We start from the raw sequence: 21892 nt of genomic DNA, 5'->3' as shown, positions 1-21892 counted from the left end.
TAGATTCATAGATTGTAAGGCTGGAAAGGACCTTGGAAGTTCATCAGGTCCAGCCCCCTGCACCAAGCAGAGAAGATAACTGGGGGCCAGGTGACCCCAGCCAGGTGACCGTCCAGTCTTCTCTTGCAGATTTCCAGAGTAGGTGATTGCACTGCTTCTGGAGGGAGCTTATTCCACAGTCTGAACACCATAACTGTGAAGAAATTTTTCCTAATGTTGAGTCTGAATCAATCTTCCAGGAATTTATGGCCATTACTCCTGGCTTTCCCCGCGGGTGCCCTGGTGAACAGTTGTTCACCGAGCCCTTGATGTGCTCCTGTAGTGTACTGGTAAAATGCTACCAGGTCCCCACTCAGCCACTTTTTCCTCAGGCTGACTTTTCTTCACTAGGAAATTTTTAAAGAAATTGCATGTTATCTGTGGACTTTTAGAATCCTTTTTTTCTTCTAAACATATCTCTTTTTCTTGTTCACACATTTCTTTGTTTTTGTCTTTCTCAGTCGCCCCCAGATGTTTAAAAATATATACGTTCTGGAGCTGGTGGATTTTCATGCTGCTTGAGGCGAAAATGGCCTGCTGCTTTATCTTAAATATTTACATGAGTAGAAAAGGGTACCAAGTGTGCAATGCTATCAGGTCCATGGTAGTTGATTTTCCTTCCTTTGATATGCTTTTAAACGCAGTCCCAACTTTCATAGGTATCTTTATTTTTCACATGTGGACAGACCTTTGTCTTCACAAAGCACAAGGGGGATGCTGGAGTTGGGGGAGGGAGTAGGAATGATATCAGGGACCTAGTTATGGCTCCTGGATCTTGAGGCTGGTTTGATGCTATCTCTGGCCCAAAACAGGTCGGAAGTATGCTATGTCCTGCTCTAAATGTTCCCCACTTAAAATAGCCAGAGTGCTGCTATTGCAGCCTTGACCTGCCCCTTACTCCAGGGAAAGTAAAGAAGTGTGAGACATCTTCATTGCAGTCATGAGCTAAATTTACTTCCGGGTGCTCATACCTAATAATCCACACATCTAATCACTATTGAAAATCATAGGAAGACATCACATTCTCAGCTTTGGACAAAGAACATTGACTTGAAGTCAAAATACTAGTCAGTTGTAGTAGCAGCCTTTGTCTGATCGCAAGAGATGGAAAAAACTGACTTGTTTCTTCATATGATAACAATATATGCCAGCACAGAATAAGCTTGCCTAGTTTAATTTGTACTCATTTGTATACATAGTTATCCTAAATATTTTTAAAGTAATTTGCCAAAATTGGGCCACTTTATTTAAAATCCATATAAATTGATGTTTAAATGTGCTCCTCTTCATGGGTCACAGCCTGTGCGCTGTCTGGAACCTGACATACCCTCACACACAATTAGCAGCACAGTGATAAGCGACAATAACAGGCCTCCTGTGCGCTCATCCATAAAACCACAAGATTTCTGAGTTCAGCAGTACACAGGATCACCTTGTCATGCTGTGTGAAAACATTAATTGATCTGGGATCTTTGTGTTAACTGTATGTTGCCTGACCATGGTAGATATCTGCCTGCACTCACTGTTTGTGTGTCTTATTATTCTCTCGGACAGTGTGAATCACTGAAAATCTGAGAAATGGTGCTTTTGCATCTTTCCATGGGAGTTCAGATGAGCCCTTTGTCCTGCATACCTTTTGCTGCTTCCACTGTTTTGGGAAGTTCTGCACATAAGTGCCCACAAAACTACTGGCTATTTTTATGTAAATTATCCAATTACAAAGTAGTAGACTTATCCATTATTTTTGTCTTATCTAAATAAATGAATTGCTGGCATTCCCATTTATGGGGTTTAAATTTACATATTCAGTAGCTACTACTTTACATATTCAGCTTTAGGGTTGGTGTCTTTTTGCTGATAAAAGTGTACAGGACTAAGTGCAGACAAACAAAAACAGGACGAGTAATCCTCCACATTAGAAACGTGAAACCAAATAGAAGAGGACAAAAGGACATGGGAGTGTGTTAGTTGCTTAGCCACCTCTGGGGAGACACTGAGGGCTTTTAACTCTCATTACATTTAATAAGAGTTAAGGGTTTTAAATGGAGACACTCAGTACTTTGGAACCACAATATAAAGAAAAATCCTGTGTTTTCAGAACTTCCAAACTTAACACCCCAGCACTCCTTTCTCTAATTGGGAAATACGATTCATATTTATCAATTAGAAAGAAATAGAATCAAAACCCTTAATGAAAGTTTGCATTGACTGACAGGCTTTTATTGAAGTAATTCAAAAGTATCAGGATAAGCTTTTTTTTAAAAAAGAGCCAGAGAAGTATTGTAAGCCTGCAATTGTAAGAGGCTGTGAGAAAGTGAAACTCGATACATACCCATTCCTGGAGATATGAAAAGCAGATGTGTCTTATCACATGTACCCTAGGACACCAAGGACACACCCACTTTTACATTTTCTTTTTTTTAAGTATTAATAATATTGTATGATAGAGCAATACCTTTCTGAGCTCAGCTGTTTCTGTAGTAACATCTGAGTGCACCAAATGCAAACCTAACCAGAGGTACAGAAAGCATCCATGTGAGAGAAACATGTTTGCTTTGGGCCAGGTCCTATTCCACCTATTAAGTTCCTAACTGGATTTAGGTGTATAATGTGATTTTTATTTCACCCTGCTCATGTGAGTGAAAAAATGTTAATGCTAAAGGTGAGTGGGTCCTCTTCCTCATTGCATCTTAGGGCTAAAATGATGGCAGGATGAAAACATACTAACAGTTTTTCAAGGACTTGAGAAAGGTGGAATGGGATTGAATTAAACACCAAAAGTCCCTGTAGATATTTAATGGATGGAATAGGACTTAGTCCTTGGTGTGGAAAACCACATTGTCATGGGATCCTACAGCTTAATTCTCGACCAGTTTGGATTTTAAGGAAAAAGAGTGTACGTACTACTATTCTAATGGCACAAGTGCGAATTATGGAATGAAGTGCAAGGCAGTGCAGAATCAGACCCACAGTCTCAGTTCTGTTTCCTTATTTGGCAGTCACATTGCCCATTTTTAATTTAGTCTGTTCATTCCGAAATTTATTTTTAAAGGTTCACAATTAGATAGAAACCAAGTGGCTAAGAAATATGAGGAGAAAGAGCAGGATCAAGAAGACTGGAGACAAAACGCATAGTAGCATCCCTGCACAAGAGTACTTCTGCCCCATATACCAATTAAATAAATCCTAATAGGTGGGAGTAAACCAAATTAGTTGCATGTTGGGTAAAGGCTGCTTTTGAAGTACTGCTGGCCACTAAGCATTCAGTAAAATCGCAGGAGGCTCACATGTGTGAACAGAATTTCTGATTAACTTATTAGAAACCTATAAGTCAGAACAGTAACTGTCCAACACTTGCTCCTATCTGTGGATGCTAAATGAATGGGAGGTAGCAGTATCAGGTCAATGCCCTGAGATTGAGGGGGTCAATGCCCAGAGTAAAAATAAAGAGTACTTGCTCTAGGTCTGCAGAGAGAGGAGGCCTTCCTCCTACAAGCTCTTCGTAAAACCTACTTCCCTGATGGTTTAAACCAAAAATGAAAATTTAACCGCTAAAACAGAATTTACCTACTGTGCACAAATAACTTCCTACCTCAATACCCCTTGTAGAGAATGAAAAGGTCAGGGGTGTTATCTTCTGTTTTGCTACCAGCGTACATTTTGGAAAGCCCTGAGAAATCAAGAAAAAATGGATTTGAAGAAGAAGAAGAATAAAACTATGACTTTTCCCACCCAATTTACAAAAGCAAATAGTCTGAGGTTAAAAAGCAAGATCTGAAGTATTCCTCACTTTATCTGGTGATGTTAACTGTATGTGTGTAGAATAACAAACACTTCATCAATCTGGGAAAACAGCAGACTTAAACTCTCAAAGAGAATCAAAAGCTTTAGGGATGATGGAGCCGAATATTGAAGGGCACAATCCTAATTCTTCTGTTTTGTTTATAAACATGGAACCTAGTCAGAGCCTCGAATCTTGCTGCTTTAGAGCAAGACTACAGGTTGCTTCGTACATACGTGCAGATTTAATCCACTGATACTTGGTCGGAGGCTTGCTAATCTGTACCTGCCTGTAGCTCAACCTGTTCTGTAGGTAGGTGAGCATGGGATAGAGTTAACTACTGATCTGTGTCCTATTTGAAAGGCAACATATATAGTCAAAGAAATCAGTGCAGCTATATTTTCTACCCTTTATTTGTATAATACTTTAAGGTTGTGCTGCTTCTGTATGTACATTATTTGTAAAGCAGTTACAATGGGGAGGGTGGGGCAGGAAGAAGTTTTTTGAGAGGAATATTGCATATCACGCTGAAAGTTGTAAGACTCATGACTATTCTGATATCTTGGAGAAATGAGTCCCAAAGCGATGCGGCCAATGATAAGAAAGACAGGTCCCTTTCACTTTGGTATCTCATTTTCAAAGGCATCAGTTTGTCCCAGATGAGCACAGCTACAATCCTCATCAGCTCAGTGTTAGGAACATGATCATGCCTGTGGTAGATGGGACACCATGTACCAAAGGTCTGAATGATTGGTTTAATTGGATCCAGTACAGTATGGGAAGACAGCACAGAGTTCAGAGTGCAAAGCTAATGTGCAGTAATTTACTTCAGTTAAAGCCAGGATTAGGATAGAGACGTTATTGATATCATTAATGGGTTTTTTAACTATCCTTTAGAAAATATTAGAGGATTTAATATATATTCAAAGATTATTAAAAATGAAAATTTGATATTAACATAGGAGCAAATAATTCATTATGGACTTGAATCTCAAATGAAGCTTGTCAGAGTTTATAATTCACTGTAGACATAGCTTTTGTTCATAAGGTGTGGCTAACTGTGAAATATAAAGCAGGATATGTAACCAATAGGTATTTAAAATTTATTCTTACCTCTGGAAATAGGAATTTACTATAACACATACTCTTTCTGCTTCTCTATAGATTAAAGCAAAAAATTATGACAAAGTGGAAAAGGTGAGTTCTATCATAAATTCTATACTTCATGTAATTTTAGGCCCTTATTAAAATATTCTGAGCTCCATAAACATGGAATACAGGTTTCCCTCGCTTTTTGTGGGTTCTGTATGTGCGAATTCACTCTTATGCGATGATCCTTTTTATACCAAAAATTAATTATATGCAAGGTAAAGTCACTCTTATGTGATTGGTGTGGTGGAAGCCCGCTGTCAGCTGCTTTGTGCAGTGCATTGTGGGAGTGATGCGCACCAAAATATAGTCCCCTGTGTGGATCTGTGCTCCTCACTCGTTGTCTGCAACATGTTTTTTTGCAGTTGCCATCTCCATTATGGTAACATTCACCACCACCCTGTGCTTGTGTGTACTGTCTGGTTTTGGCGAGTACCAACATTGTCTGGTAAAAGTAATAGAAATGGGTCTGGGGGTCAGTACAGTCGAGGTCTTGGAATGTATCCCTATTTGTTACATTGTAAAGTGGGTTCCCTTTATGCGAATTTGAGTTATGCACCATTTTCCAGGAATGCATGTACAGCATAAAGCGAGGGAAACCTGTATCTATTTATAAGGGATTCAGGTTTCTTGTGATTAGGCTAGGATAGTAGTTTGGAAAGAACCGTCGTTTATATTGAGCGTTTTGTCTAGTTTACCCAAGATTCTTAAAAACTATGATTATCAAAATTGGTTATATTATTAACATGTTGTAATCAGTCAGCTCAGCTCAGAAATTCTTTGATATTTTATCCCTATCCTTGGTCATTTTAGTTCTTTCTAATACAGTCCAGCTCTTATTAGCCAGGATTTTAATTGAGGCTTCAAAGAATTTAATGTATATAAACCTAATCTCTGTTCTTGATTCCTGATAATGTTTTCTTAATTTGTTAAACAGTTGTTTCAGAGATGCCTTATGAAGGTTTTGCACATTGATTTATGGAAATGTTATCTTTCATATGTACGAGAAACCAAGGGGAAACTACCTAGTTACAAGTAAGTACAAATAGTTTGGTCTCTATTCTTTAGTATGAGGAATGTCTTCCTTTTCCTGTACAAGGCAGGGAGTAGGGGTTCTATCTTGGAAAAAATCAGTCTTTGAATGTGAAGGATCTGATTATAATTGGTCTTTGAAATATTTCTGCAGCTTGAGAACATTTTCTCTGAATTACTTTTTTTTTTTTTTTAAATGTATTAGTAGGGACCTACCTAATTCACGATTTCATGGATTCTGTGAAATCCAGCATTGCCCATGAAATCCACAGCGGGGGGAAAAACTTATGGAAAATAAAATATTGGCTCACCAGAGGAAGCCAGTAGTCCTTAGGGTGCTGTGGCAGCCTGCCTGGGCAGGGAAGGAGGAAGGGGAGGCTGCCCACTCAAAGGGCTGCAGGCAAGATGACTGCCTGTCATGCGGCTCCACCTCTCCACCAGTTGGCGGCAAGGGGCAAGGCTGCATGATGGACAGCACTCACATCCCATCAGTGGTGATGGGCAGGATCACATGACTGGCAGGCAACCTTTGCAGCCAATCAGCAATGAGGGGTGGGGCCAGTAGGCCCCTTGAACAATCAGAGGCATGGGGGGGGTGCTGTTGTGCTCTGTCTGCAAAATGACTTCTGACCCCGCATTCTGCCTGTGAAATCAACAGGCAGCCACCATGAATTAGGTAGGTTCCTATTTACTAAGTATGTGCTGCCAGTCCCCAAAAAAGTCTCGGGGAAGCTTACAATAAAAGATGAAAGTACTAGAAAAACAGAATAAAAGTAGGATGAAATAAATGTCCCCTCCCATGCCCCCCAAGACCTGCAAATTCAAAAGTAATCCATCCAAACCCACCCACCCAGTCCCATTTCATTGCATCTGAACTTCTGATATGCAGTTGTCATGCAATGGCAGACTAGCTAAGCTAATCATCATAGGTGGTGATCTGATCAGGCAGTTGCACATAGAGCAATATCTGGTAGAAGAAAAGAACACTTGAAGTGGGGAAAATCAGCCCTCTTGACAATACACAAGAAGAACAATCCACAGAAATGTGTGAACAGAACAATTGCATATTTTATCCAAGCAAATTCCCTTTTCACGGTTGTTTTCAAAAGATTTAAAATCTAGTAGGCTGGTTTCTAGTAGGCAAAGATGATGGAACAGCGCAGCAAATCTTATGCCTAAGGCAGATAGTACAGAGAGGTTGACAAGGAGGTCTTCAACTGCTTCATTGACCTAAACTGGCAAATAGCTCAGCATGGCAGGAAATGGTATTGATGTGAACTGGAAGCTGTTTGCACTCCTGAAAAACATTTACAAAGAGGAGAGGTTGGGATCAGCAACAAGGTAAATGACTTGTTCAGTATGATAATGGGCATCCCATTTGTTGTGTTTTGAAAGGCTGATGGATAGAGTCACAATAGGCAGAGGCCTTGTGGTAAATGCCCAGAGCAGGAGGATAAACACCTAAATTTGCTGCTGATGTTGATCGGCTGGTCAGTGAGAATAAAGGCTTACAGAACCAGGTCAACCTTTTGAGGACTAGCAAATTATTTGGTCTTCATTTCAGTGTGGGCAGGGCAAAGACAGTGGTCTTCTGCAGGAGAAAAGAAGAGAACCATGCATACATTAAAGTAGACTGCAGCAAGGTGGACAGTTTTCAGTACCTAGAAACTATGAACAGGGACCAATTGCTAGAAAAGGGATTGTGAGGAAGGTCAGGTGGTATAAACAGCTTTGGTCAACCTGAAGCTGATGTGGAGAAACAAGGGAATCTCCCTAGACATGCAGTTCAATGTGTGTGTGTTCTTGACCCTCCTCTTTGTGGTGGCAACACGAACTTTCAAGAAGGCTAACACAAAGAAAGCAAGCTTTTGAAATAAAATGTTACAGACAGTTGCTCATGGTCAGCTGGTGAAACCACTTCAAAAGTGAGACGATCCAAGTGAGGACTGTTGAAGAAGAGAGTATTGTTGACACCGTAGTGAGGAAGTACTGGCTTGTTGACTGTATATACTGGATGAAGGATAATTCTGTTTCATCCTAAAGGCTGTGCCCTTTGGCCTGATAGGGCGTTGCAGATTGTGAAGGAAGAGACTTGATAGTGTAACAGAATGATGTGACACGGATGTAAAGAAGTTATCTGCTGAATACATGACAAGGCACAAGGGAGAATTAGAGTATGATGCATTACAGGCCTCTATTACCATTAGCATATGGGACAGAGAAAGGAAAACAGTGTTGCCATACTCATACTCCAGCCAGCATAGCTGGGTAAAGTTGCTTCTCTGAGATGGATTCATAAAATGTAGACATTGAAAAGATCTATTAAAATATCAGGTCCTTTTCCCTGCCAGGGAATTCCCTGCTAGGGAATTGCTCCCTAGCAAAATTTCCTATTACTTGAAATTAGTAAATATTTCTTCCCAGTCAGGTTCTACTGTTTGTCTCCATTGGTGAGACGTACAGCTGGCACACAATAACAGACTTAAAATAGTTGTGCAGCTAGAGGAGCTAGGAGGACTATCTTAGAACTTAATATATATCATGGTGTTTGAAAGAATGTTTAGATGTTGATCTTAAACGTCCCTTTTCTTGATTTCACCCATTTCTCCTACTTACACTTCTTTAAATTGCTCTAATTCCTTTCCATTCTTGGGGTTGACTCCTTTAAGTAGCTGCAGGTTACACTTGGCCTGTATCCTTCTTACATAATTATCACTTAGTTAAACTATATATATGCTCAAGACTAGAACTGTTAAAAAATTGTAACTATTCCATAGAAGGAAAAAAACCTCATATTTTTAAAACTCTTGAAACATTTCAATTAAAAATGGAAGTTGACTTGGGGGGTGGGGAAGTTCCTTCATTTTTACTCTCATACAGCTTTCCAGTGGTGAAATACAAAAAGAAAATGTACAAAAAAAAAAAATAAAAAAAATTAAGGGATCTGAGGAATATGAAAATTGAGAACAATTTTTTTTTCATTTCTTGTTGAAAAATTAGGAGAGATAATAGAAAACCTTTTTATTATTCTGAAAAAAAGATTATTTTGATTTTTGTAAAAAAAAAAGTTTAAAATTAAGAATTTTAGTCTAATTCTGTGTTTTTCAGAGGAAATGACTTTTTAAACCTTACTTTTTTGTTGCTTTTTTTTCCTAAACTTCCTACTCTTTGTTTCTTTTACACAATAACACTAAGTGCATCGGTTAGCCAGAACCATTTTTGGACCTTCTGGTTGTATTTTTTCTGTCCCTGGTACATGGCATATCTGATCTCCTGTCGTCTAAGTAAAAAGGGCCCCAGGCACATGAGAGCATGCTGCACAGCCACCAATACATTAGGCCAGCTACTGTTTTCTGCAAATATTTCTTGTGTGTTTATTTAAAATTTGTTGCTCAAAGGAATATTTCGGAAGTATTTAGTAAAATGGTTGAAACCTAGTATTTAGTGTTTTCAATATTGTACTTTTTTCCCCAGAGAGAAAATGGCTCAGGCATATGATTTTGCTCTCGATAAAATTGGCATGGAAATCATGTCATATCAGGTATATTATATCATCTAAGCAAAATGTATTTCTAAAATTTAATATACTAACAAATAAAACACAAAAATGATTCTTGATTTTGATTATATATTTTTACATAGATCTGGGTGGATTACATCAATTTTTTAAAAGGCGTGTAAGTATTTTTAAAGTATTTTTTAAGTCAATTTATGTAACATTGATGTTTGTACAGGTTGCAATCTGTAACTGCTGACATGTTAATGTCTCACCTCACTATTTAGAGAAGCTGTAGGATCTTATGCAGAAAATCAGAGGATAACAGCTGTTCGTAGGGTTTACCAGCGAGGTTGTGTGAATCCAATGATCAACATAGAACAACTCTGGAGAGACTATAGCAAATACGAAGAGGTAATTTAAAAAGTAAAACTTGTTTTGTTTAGAAAATCTGGTCTTAAAATATGCACTCATTATTGTACCTACCTTAAATGTATGTGCACCAGGAAACTGATACTGAAAGCTCTTGTTTTCTATGTGCAATATTGAGCTCTTTGTGCATGCTTGCAAATATTGTAAAGGCACAGCATGTTAGCTGATTAGGAGTACATTTACATTACTTCACTTGCAGATTTTTTGTAGTAGAAAACATGTTTCCTTTGCTCATTCACTTTGCCATGATGTTTATAATGACTATATCCACCAAGGGGATGCCAAAAGACATGGACCTCAAGAAGTTTCATCTGAAAGACTTTATTAGCCTTTTGGTTCTGCATTGCCAAGTCGCGTGCCTTCGCTGCAAAGTAGCAGTCACCCTCTCTGATATCAAAAACTATCTAGGCTCTCACTGGACGGTAGAGAAAAGTTGAGCGATGCTACCCAGAAGGGGTGGATGGTATCGGAAAGACCATTGCCACTGGTAAAGTGATGAATCTGAAATGGATACTTAGTACCTAGTTGTGGCAGCCAGGATGCATTTGATCTCTTGGCAAACAACTGTTGGGAATTCGGAAGGAGGGCCAAGTGACTGCAGAGGGCTTATTTGGGCTATTGAATTCTTCCAAAAACCAACAGTAGAGGCTGATTTTAAAAATCAGCCCGTTGAAGCTCAAACTACATGTTTATATAAGATGCCACTTGTCAGATTTCATCAGAGGCCACTACAACTTTGGCAAAAGTAAATCTAGTCTACTTCTCTACAAGTCATTTGATACGCAAAAAAGTCATAGTACCACTTCACTGAATTTAGAGCACTGAATTGGTGGCTGTGTAAAGTTTGCGTCACTTTGTAAAACAATCATTGACACAACAGAAGGAAGTTTGAGAACTCATCTGGATAATCTGCAAACACAATATACATGGTCCTCAGTGCTCAGAGCTACTTGGATCATGAATGGTATTTTCCCCATCTTACAGCTCACAGTAGTGCAGGTAGTAGCAGACAGCATATCAACCATACACTGTATAAATAGGAAAAGGGCACCCACTCTTCCCCCTCTGCAGAAAACAATCAAGTTGTAGAATCAGTCTCATCAGTAGGAGCCAGGAGCAACCTTACACACATGGTAAGCAGGTAGCCTGCCACCAGTCACAAGATGATACCACTACAAAAATCTGTCACCAAGCTAATAATCTGTCAATGCAGAAGAGACCTTGGGACACCAATTGTCCCAGCCTCTATTCCAGAAGAGGCATGAGCGCATCTTCCTCCTTTAGTGGAATTAAATCCCTCCTCTACAGATTTCCACTAATATGAGGAATGATTGCCAAAGCCACATAAGTCCAGACCATGCTTATTCTCAAGCCTTCCTTCTAACTGAGCCCATTCTGGCTGACAGACTCATTGCAGAGTCTACACAAGCACTGGTGAGGTTCTCAGATCACCCCAACCAATTGTAATAAAATAAAGGTCAAGTATTCCATCCAAATCCAAAGTCACTTTTTACATGTTAAGCAAATTATGACACAGAGCAGATTGCTATCAAGTGGATAGACATAGTCCTTCAAATGTCAAGAGATTTTTGCTATGATTACTTCAACGCAGCCTGTGCTGATTTCAGTTTTGAAGTTTCTTGATGATTTGCTGCTACAGTTTAAATGCTCTAAATTTTTGTTTGCTCTTGCTAGCATCCCTATCAGGTTTTTTTTCTTTGATCTATGATTTAATAGTTTTTATGTCTTTCTGGAATGGCATATTGTTAATTGCTGTTCACTTTTTCTCCCTAGGGAATCAATATTCACTTAGCTAAGAAAATGATTGAAGATCGGAGTAGAGATTATATGAATGCTAGACGGGTGGCTAAGGTATGGACTCCTGTTTACGTCATCTTTATGCTACCTAATTACTAATTACCTAATTAGAAGCCAGATAGAATTTAGTTTAGTTAAGATTTTCAAGCACAGTTAGTGTGCAAGGCTCACAAAATTGCTATTGACAAAACTGGGTAACAACCTAAAGGATTAAATAAAAGGGATCACTTCAAGAGTGTATATTTCTGTCTTTGATTTAAAACACTGATACCTTTTCTTTTTCAGGAATATGAAACTGTTATGAAAGGTCTGGATCGTAATGCTCCCTCCGTCCCCCCACAAAATACTCCGCAGGAGGCCCAGCAGGTTGACATGTGGAAAAAATACATCCAGTGGGAAAAAAGTAATCCTCTGCGTACAGAAGACCAAACTCTCATAACAAAAAGAGGTAACATGATTAGATAATAAGGGCAATACTTGATGCTCTGTAGGACTTTTGAGACAAGGATGACTTTCAGTTGAAGCAATAAAGTTCATACTCAATGTTCTGCTATACAATAAGTTGGTCAAGATATGTTTTTTTCTTCATATTCTTGGATTATATGCATTTTCAGAACTGTTGTTTATTTTGCCTCTAAAGTTCTGGCTCAGCTACAGCTGTTACACTGGTTTCCTGTATCCTCTAATAGTAATAGCCATGCACTGGTGACCTTCCTTTGAAAGGCTGTCACTCTTCCTTATGGAAGAAGTCAGATACAGACCCTTCAGCCTCTAGGGCTCTTGGAACAGCTTCACCTCCTCCTCTGTGAGGGAGGGTGGTTGGGCCTGCTTTTTTCCTGCAGGCTATATGGAGGCAGAACGTATTGCTAGTTGTGCCTTCTCCATTCTGTTCCCTTTTAGAATTAGTTGCGTCTGTATTATTGTTTGATACTTTGCTAGATATATGTGTAACTTAAAACAGTATTAGTAACTTTTATACTGTCATAAAACTTCTTTTGCTAGGAAGACTTATCACCTTAATTTTTTTCCCCTAGTTATGTTCGCTTACGAACAATGTCTTTTGGTCCTGGGGCATCATCCCGATATCTGGTATGAAGCTGCACAGTATCTTGAGCAATCCAGTAAACTGCTAGCTGAGAAAGGGGTAAGAGTCTAGTGCAAAGCTTTCTTCTTTTTTTTCCTTTTCCATTTCATTTGTTTGATGTGATGATATAATGCTGTTAATTCTTCCTGAATAATTGGGAACTAAAGGGGAAAGTGTATATTAGGATCTTAAAATATGTAGCTTTCAGAATTTTAAATATTATTGAATAATGTGGATGTCAAGGAATAAAAAATTGCACTTAGGAAACTTAAGAGTTACGGAACTTAACTATAGCATTAGCATGGAATGTTTTGTATAGTAAAAATATCAGTATGTTATGAAAGATAGATAGGTGAGTATTATAAAGTGAGTTGCCAGGTCCTGATCATTCAAATATTTATGAACATGTGAATCTGTGTGTGAATACTCCATCTAAATTCAGTAGATCTATTCACATATGTAGTAGTTGATAGGCATGAGTTACTGCACGAGCAGGGGTTGCATTTTTTTCTGCAGTTTCATTATGTATTAAATGGTTTGTTATGATGCTTACTGCAGGACATGAACAATGCTAAACTGTTCAGCGATGAGGCTGCTAATATTTATGAAAGAGCAATCAGCACTTTACTAAAGAAGAACATGCTTCTTTACTTTGCCTATGCAGACTATGAAGAGGTGAGTAAAAAGATTTTCATATGGACACAGGCTTCCATGAGTCAAGATGCCTTCTCTCTCAAATCTCATTGAAAAGCATTTCATACCCAAAACTACTGTATAAGGAAAATATTAGCCTTGCCAACCTTTTTCTCCTCTATTAGTACTTTTTAGGCTAAAAAAAGGGTTATGGAAAAATATGTTCGGACTCTTCAGTCTTTCCACTTAAACACTGGATATACTTTGCAAAGAAGTAGGAAATTGGAAGCCTGTCCTAGAGGCCGACTTCCAAAAACCTCAGCTTCTTTTCTTGTATCTTAATCCTACTTAAGTGTTGTGAGGCTTACTGTTCCTGTGACCATGGCTAGGATGGCAGAATGAAAGAGATCCCATCCCCTCTCCTCCCTCAGATATATTGAGGAATTTGCCTAGTTTACCCTATAGCTTTATTACATTGACTCACTAATAAGTGATAACCAGCCTTGCACGTTAACTGTTGCAGATAGGGCCCTGCCCTATCCACAAATAGTCACAGATAAGGCCCGTGAACTACTGATAAGGTAAACCAGGTTGTATCGCGGCCACTTACCTATACCAGTATGAGAAGCATCATCCTACTGAGGCCTTGGGGTCTTTTTTGCAAGCAAATCTCAACGCAAGAGAAATGATCCCTCCTGCCTTGCCAGGAACAACTTTTGCATCCTGAATGTATTGACTGTCCAGCTTTCATTTGAGACAACCCAGTGCCATGGGCAGAAGGGACAACTAGAAACCCGTAAGCACTAGAGTGAGGAAAGGGTTTCCTTGGCTGTCCTGCCTGTTGGTTTTGTCCTGGGTAAAGGAGACAGTCACAGGGTTCCAAACTCTGCTTCTGTTCCTTCAAAAAAAGAAAAGAAAAACAAAAACTTGCATTGCTTTTTGGGGATGTCCTATCACCATGCTAATGCACAAGAAGTACAAGTGAACACTACAAACCGATTATAGGCACAAAGTGAGCAAATGCAAAAATAATAAAAACGTATGTTCTAATCTCTTTTTCTTAGGTGTTATTTGTAATAATAGAAAGTATAAAATATTATGCAGGTGTGATTTGTTTTTAAAAATTCTTCCATATTATGAAACAAGTTTCCTTTGTATTCCCTCAGAGTCGAATGAAATATGAGAAGGTGCACAGCATATATAACCGGCTCTTGGCCATTGAAGATATTGACCCCACTTTGGTATGATTCAGTATTATTCAGGCTTTCCACAGATCAATTAATGTTGGTCTTGGTGCAATTTTAGTAGCAACAAGTGATTTAAGTAGACTTATAATTCACTGATGGTTCCAGCTTGTGTAAACTCGCATTCATCTTGCTTGCCTCAAAAACTTTGATATTGATTATCTTTGTAATTTAGAAATGAGCCTTGGGATCCAATTTAAAAATAAATTGGTAGAGAAAGCCTGTGGCACTGTATATGTTTCACAAGCTCCTATAGTTCTTTCCTTGTTTGCATGTTTCTTTTATAGATTATTTTATTGTATTTTGTGGGAGGAGAGGGTTATAGATGTATCCAAAGAATCTTGTATCTTGATACTTTTCTGTTGTGTGAGAAAAGTATTGCTGTTTGCATTTTAGGTGTACATCCAGTACATGAAGTTTGCAAGGCGAGCAGAAGGTATCAAATCTGGAAGAATGATATTCAAGAAAGCTAGAGAGGATGCCCGCACTCGCCATCATGTCTATGTTACAGCAGCATTGATGGAGTATTACTGTAGTAAGGTATTTGAATATGCATAGTTTGAGATGAAAGTTAACATTTGTACTGTCTTTTTTAAGCTAATAGCAGTATTTTAATGTTTGCAGGACAAGTCAGTGGCCTTTAAGATTTTTGAATTGGGGCTGAAAAAATATGGAGACATTCCAGAATATGTATTGGCATATATTGACTATCTGTCTCACCTTAACGGTAAGTTTTGGGAATTGAGAGAGTTGCAAATGAAACATTAATCTCCGTTTTCTGTGAGTTTGGCTTCAGACCAAGTTCTTTGCATGTTGATTTTAATTCTTTCCTGGAGAACAATAAATCTTCTTCATATAATCTGTGATTTGAGAAGCTTTTATTTTTTTGGGCCCCATACATTTCCAGACAGAAACTGACATTCAGTTTTATTACTAAACAAAGTAGGCTTCTAAAATCATCAATGTGCTTTCATTGTGGCAGTTTCACTGCATCTCTAAAATCATCAATGTGCTTTCATTGTGGCAGGTTCACTGCTTCAGTTGTCAACTGTGCAAAACATTTTGAGTATAACTTTGCAGGCATTTAAAGCTGGTGCTACAGAAGTTCTCTTAAGTAGTCATGGACTGATCTTTCCATGTGGATCCATGCAGAATTCTTCCAGGGTTCATTGACCTTTACTTGTCTGGATTAAATTCATTTCCCAAAAACAAATGTGAAAAACATAATTCAGGCCAGTATTATGAATGAACTAGCAGCTGCAAGTTTACTGTGTCTGGTGTAGGGCCACGGTTGTCAAAGGCCCCAGTGATGAAAGGAAGAGCACGGAATGGTGCAGGAAGACAAGCCCGTGCATGAGTCATAGGAAAAGGAGGAAAGGCTGTCAGCGCAACTTTTGTGGAGCTGGCAGCAGAGCTCTGCTGAGGCAGTTTCCAGTGTGTTTTGCATAGTTGATAGCAGACGTAGTGAAAAGGATAAAAGGACTTAACTGCAGTTTTTACTGCTCTGGTCTTAGAGCGCACTCTACAGGAGTCAAATTCCACCATTCTGCGTTCTGATTCTCCTTTTTTCATGATTCCGGCTCTCGGGGACTGTACTGTCTGCATCCATCATGCTTATCCCATGGGGCGCTTTGTTGTCTGCAGTTCTTGCCTTCAGGACTTGTGGCAATGGTGATACAGTGAACAGGGCAGTCTTCACAAGCCAAAACCAATAAGTCTCTACACATATCTGTGTCTTGTATGGGTTTTTATCATCCCTTGGAGACTGTAGGAAGGCAAGTCATCCTAGATCACTCTAGTTTTGGGTATTTGTCTGTTTCCTCTGTCTTTGGACCCTCCTGTCTGAAACTATTTTGATAAAACTTCACTAGAAGTAGAAAATAAAAGCATACATTATTGACCTGTATTTTGTTGGCAAGTGGAGGGGTCTTGAGCCACTGTCCTATTTCCTCCTCTATTTTTTCCAGCAGCTTGCTATTAAAAAAACAAACAGTCCATATACTGAACAACCCAGTTACTAACCAGGTTATATAATAGTATTAATAAGTTACTGCAGAGCTGACATACTTCTTGTCAGCTGGGTACGTGGAGAATAGTGAGAGCTACAGAGGAGGCCACAAGTATTGCCTGTTAGTGCACCAGTAGGACTGGCTTCCTAGACTGCAGTTTGGATGCATTTTTAGATTTATTTCATCCTATTTAGCAAAGATGAAAATAAAATGAAAGAATTGCCACAGTGTATAAGGCTTTTTACTTGAGTTATACATTTCTTTGAATAGAAATGGATTTCAAACCAGCTTTATGGTTTAATTTTTTAATTGATTTTTGGTTTTTCTTTTCTTTGTGTTTTGAAGAGGACAATAACACAAGAGTTTTGTTTGAACGTGTGTTAACCTCAGGAAGCCTTCCGCCTGAGAAATCTGGGTAAGTTTGCCAAAATATTTGTTTTGTTATCGTAAACCCCCCTATTATAGGCATCAAGGGTTAACCTGAAGAACAAAAACAGGGTAAAGTTTGAGGCAGATATTCCTTTCCTCTTAACCCTGTCTAAAGTAACAGTGCTAAGAGCATAAGATTTGCTCAGAGTGAAATTTGACCAGTGTTCTCCTAAAACGTTCAGTACTTTCTGGCAGATGGCATTGCTCATCACAAATGTTGCTCCCTGATGCTTTGGGGGACATGAACGTAGACACTTTAGGGAAGAGAAGGTGAGTTGGGAAGTGATAGAAAAGGATTGTTATGGATTAAGGACAGAAAAAAGGAGAGAAATAATCACAAAGTGAAAGAGCCATAGAAGAGCTTGTAGACGCTTCTGCTCCCAGACCACACTAGCAGTCACATTTCTACTCCTTCATAGTTTCTAGGGTAGGAAGGGACCTGAACAGATCATCAAGTCCAACCCCCTGCCTTGGGCAGGAACGAGTGCTGGGATCATAATACCCCAGCCAGATATCTATCCAACCTCCTCTTGAAACCCCCAAGGTAGGGGAGAGCACCACCTCCCCTGGGAGCCCATTCCAGAGCCTGGCGGCCCTAACTGTAAAGTACTGCCTCCTGATATCAAGCCTGAACCTGCTCTCAATCAATTTTTGGCCGTTATTCCTTGTTATCCCAGGTGGTGCCCGGGGGAACAGAGCCTCACCTATTTTTTGCTGGTCCCCCCTAGTGAGTTTATAGACAGCCACCAGATCCCCTCTCAGTCTTCTCTTGTGGAGGGTGAATAGATTCAGGCCCTTTAGTCTATCTTCATAGGGCCTGGCCTGCCACCCCCTGACCATGCGAGTGGCCCTCCTCTGGACCCTCTCAAGGTTAGCCACATCCCTCTTGAAGCGCGGCACCCAGAACTGGATGCAGTACTCCAACTGTGGCCTGACCAGCACCCCATAGAGGGAAGGATCACCACCCTGGACCTGCTTGTGATGCAACTGTAGATGCATGACAGGGTGCGGTTAGCCTTACTTACTGCTTCCTCGCATTGGCAGCTCATGTCCATCCTGGAGTCAACAATAACTTCAAGATCCCTTTCAGCCACTGTGTTGACAAGAAGGGTGTTCCTCAGCCTGTAGGTGTATTGCTGGTTCCTTCTCCCCAGATCCAGCACCCTGCACTTGTTTGCGTTGAATTCCATCCTATTCTTATCTGCCCACCTCTATAACCTGTCTAGATCTAGCTGGATTCTGTCCCTCCCCTCCAGTGTGCCCATCTTGCCCCACATCTTTGCATCATCAGCGAATTTGGACAGCGTGCTTTCCACGCCCACATCCAAGCCGCTGATAAAGGTGTTGAATAACATGGGCCCGAGGACCAAGCCTTGGGGAACTCCACTGCCCACATCCCTCCAGGCTGAAAATGACCCGTCCACCACCTCTCTGGGTGTGACCATCGAGCCAGTTTGCCACCTATCTGACTGTGTAGGAATCAATGCCAGAGTCACCTAGTTTTTTTATGAGCATGGGGTGAGAAACAGTGTCAAAGGCCTTCTTGAAGTCCAGGTAGACAACATCCACCTCAATGCCCGCATCCAAGGACTTTGTGGCTTGATCATAAAAGGAAACAAGGTTAGTCAGGCAGGATCTGCCTGCAGTGAACCTGTCTTGGTTGCCCCTGAGCATTACCTTCCATGCTGGGCCCCCTGCAGATGTGCTCCTTGGTAATTTTCTCAAAAGTCTTCCTTTGTAAAACATAAGTCATTCTAACAAGGATGCACACCTTAGACTTCCCCTCAAGGAAATGGCCAGTCTTTACCAGGGGTGGGTAAAATATGTCCTGTGGGCCAGATCTGGCCCATCAGGGGATTTTATTCAGCCCACAGTGGGTCCCTCAGCCCCACCTGGCCCAGGTGTGGGAGGCAGTTCAGGCTATGGCACATGTGGCCAGTTGTGCTGCCCCTAGATGTACAGTGAAGCTGGGGTGGTGCGGCAACTGGACTGCTTCCTGGCAGCTCCAGAGGTGGTGGCTCCTTCCAGCTGCTGCTGCCAGTGTCATCGCCACTGCTGTCAGACCTGACCCCACTGCCCGGGCACCCTCTGCCCTGCACCCACCGCTCGGGGTGCTGGACCAAGCGGGCAGGTGGGGTCTCCATGTAGGGCAGGGTGTGCTCAGCCAGGCAGATGGGATGGGGCTGTGGGTGGGAGGAGAGTGGCATCCAGGTGCAAGTGGTCAAGTGGGGCCAAGCTGGGATTGTGGGGCAGTTACAGCCAGGTCACTGTCCATGGAGACCCTTCCTGCCTGCCCATGCCATCCAGTGAGTGCTGGACCCATCTAGGAATCTACCACTTAAGGAGTTTTGGTGAGCTGTTGTGGGCCAGGGGTGGGTGGGGAGTGCTGACCTGGCCCACAGCAGCTCACCAAAACACCGTACTTGGACCTACAGCCCAAAAAATTGCCCATCTCTTGTAATCTTGAAACCCCAGACATCTTGAAACTTGGTAGTTACATGTTACATTGTTCTGCTTACTTAGAGGACTGACAGTTGTTACTTCCAGTTGTCTGGTAAGCATTTACATCCCATCCCTATTTTAGAGGAGAAAATAAAGTGCAATTTGAGTATAATCCTCCTCAAAAATGGACTGTGAAGTTGCAATGAAAGTTGAATTAAGTTTAGAAATCTGTACTCAGAGCTCTTGTAACGAAGCCTCATGAGATTTTCTGCACAGCTGAGTTATAATTTAATTTTTTTTTTTTTTTAAGCTGTGTTAAATTGCAAGGTATTTCCCTCCTATGCACTGAGAGAGTGCATTCTGGTATATTGTTTTCACACCAACGTGTGTCAGGCTGTAAATGTAGATTACAATTCATTCTGTATTGAATGGCACCTTGCATCGTGGCTAAAAGGAAATTTGTTGGGGTGGGGTAGGTCAGGCAAATAAAGAGAGATCCAGTACTCCCTATTGAATGCTGAAAATCACTGCCCCTTCAGTAGAAGTGGGGATTTATTCTAATATTTAAAAGCTAAATTCCCCTCTCCCTCCTCTTTTCTATCATTGTGCAGAACCCTGCACCCCTGGTTAACTTGTCTTCTTTGCTACCCCCCAGACCACTGCACTGCAGTGGTCCTGGGCACATAGTTTGTCAGGTGTTTTAAGATTTTTCAGAATGAAAGGTGCCATCAAAATGTGAGAAATTATTAGGAAGGTAAAAGTAGTGGTATTTATTTTGTCATGAATCAAAATTGAACATGCACTTGAATAAAGGACATCTTAAATGGGAATGATTGTGCTTCTACATCCCTGCTACTGGTGCTCGACATCTGGGTATCTCTGTGCTGGGATGGATTCAGCATAGCTTTCTTCCTAAGCAATCATTTACTTATTTTCTCTTCCAGAGAAATCTGGGCCCGGTTTTTAGCTTTTGAAAGTAACATTGGTGATCTAGCTAGCATTCTTAAAGTAGAAAAACGGCGGTTTACAGCATTTAAAGAAGAATACGAGGGCAAAGAAACTGCTCTGCTGGTAGATAGATACAAGTTCATGGATTTATACCCTTGTTCTGCAAGTGAACTTAAAGCTCTGGGTTACAAGGTAGGTGACAGAACATTTAATTTTGTCACAATTCTTTGCTTTGCCTTGCACTTAACTGATGGTCTATTCCATGACTGATGACACACAACCCCAAGCCTGGAACACTTATCAGCATTTTTATTCTACATTTTGAGAATGGCTCTGAGTGGATTTTTTTTTTTTTTTACTTTTTTTTTTTTTTAACTACTGCATTTCAATGTAAGCAATATTGGGCTGTTGCTTCCATGGGCTCCTTTTAATATCCAGCTGCTTTAGTACATAGTGAAACACACTTGGGACAAATTCATCCCTGGATTAACTTCACTCTGGTTAAACAAGGGGTAAATTTAGCTCATAGTCTTTTTCTTGGGCCTTTCATTGAAATTGGGTTGCCAACCAAGTGGAACCAGCCTGCTGCTCCCTGTCCTTTAACTAAGTGTCAGGCTCTAAGAGAGGTGGGGTTGGAGGGTAAGGACATGACTAACACATACACGTCTGCTTTAGCATCTGATGTAGTAGGCTACTGTCTACGAAAGCTTACGCCTCTCTGAACTGCACTGCCTCTTTCCTTCTTCTCTGCTTTAACTAGTATTTCAGCTTTGGGCTGAGAGGCTGCCATAACAGCTTTGCCACTCAGCCTGCACCAGTTTAAAGCAAATCTATTTAAATCTGGTTTTGCACAGAGTTAAACTAGCGCAGCTTGTGTGTAGACAAACCCTAAATGTTTGTACTGTGCCTGCCTTCCTGAGGAAAAAGAAGGTCTTGCATTTGAAAGCTTGTCTAACTTTATTCCAACTCCATAATTGGTCCAATAAAAGGTATCCCCCTTTAAGACATTCTTGTGCTGTGCGTGGAATAGGGCTAAGTTTCAGTTGATGACACAAGGCCATCTATAGTGACACATTGTTATGACTGGATTGTGATATTACCAAGTTCAGTGCTCCCTAATTTGTATTTTCAGGATGTCTCACGTGCCAAATTAGCAGCCATAATTCCAGACCCAGTAGTGGCTCCTTCCATAGTGCCTGTTCTAAAAGATGAAGTGGACAGAAAACCTGAATATCCCAAACCAGACACACAGCAGATGATTCCATTTCAGCCAAGACACTTAGCACGTAAGTTCATGTTTACTTCTGATTGGGTTAAAGATACCACATCATACACTCTATTCATTGGCCAGAAACA

General features: G+C 40.4%; 1 protein-coding gene across 1 annotated transcript in view; it reads left to right on the top strand.

Moving 5' to 3' along the window:
- The window catches only part of CSTF3 (cleavage stimulation factor subunit 3), a 78895-nt gene that overhangs the window by 53108 nt on the left and 3895 nt on the right, over window positions 1–21892 (top strand). Inside the window, exons 4-18 of the mRNA XM_006033977.3 lie at window positions 4985–5017; window positions 5907–6004; window positions 9476–9542; window positions 9644–9678; window positions 9785–9911; window positions 11724–11801; window positions 12033–12195; window positions 12782–12891; window positions 13390–13506; window positions 14631–14705; window positions 15105–15248; window positions 15333–15435; window positions 17063–17132; window positions 20533–20728; window positions 21669–21822. Coding sequence (XP_006034039.1) covers window positions 4985–5017; window positions 5907–6004; window positions 9476–9542; window positions 9644–9678; window positions 9785–9911; window positions 11724–11801; window positions 12033–12195; window positions 12782–12891; window positions 13390–13506; window positions 14631–14705; window positions 15105–15248; window positions 15333–15435; window positions 17063–17132; window positions 20533–20728; window positions 21669–21822 — 1570 coding nt within the window. The remainder of the gene's footprint in view (window positions 1–4984; window positions 5018–5906; window positions 6005–9475; window positions 9543–9643; window positions 9679–9784; window positions 9912–11723; window positions 11802–12032; window positions 12196–12781; window positions 12892–13389; window positions 13507–14630; window positions 14706–15104; window positions 15249–15332; window positions 15436–17062; window positions 17133–20532; window positions 20729–21668; window positions 21823–21892) is intronic.

The sequence above is a fragment of the Alligator sinensis genome, unplaced genomic scaffold (assembly GCF_000455745.1).
Source record: "Alligator sinensis unplaced genomic scaffold, ASM45574v1 scaffold57_1, whole genome shotgun sequence".
Lineage (NCBI taxonomy): Eukaryota > Metazoa > Chordata > Crocodylia > Alligatoridae > Alligator > Alligator sinensis.
The sequence above is the reverse complement of the archived record's forward strand: the minus strand, read 5'-3'. Positions and strand labels throughout refer to the sequence as shown.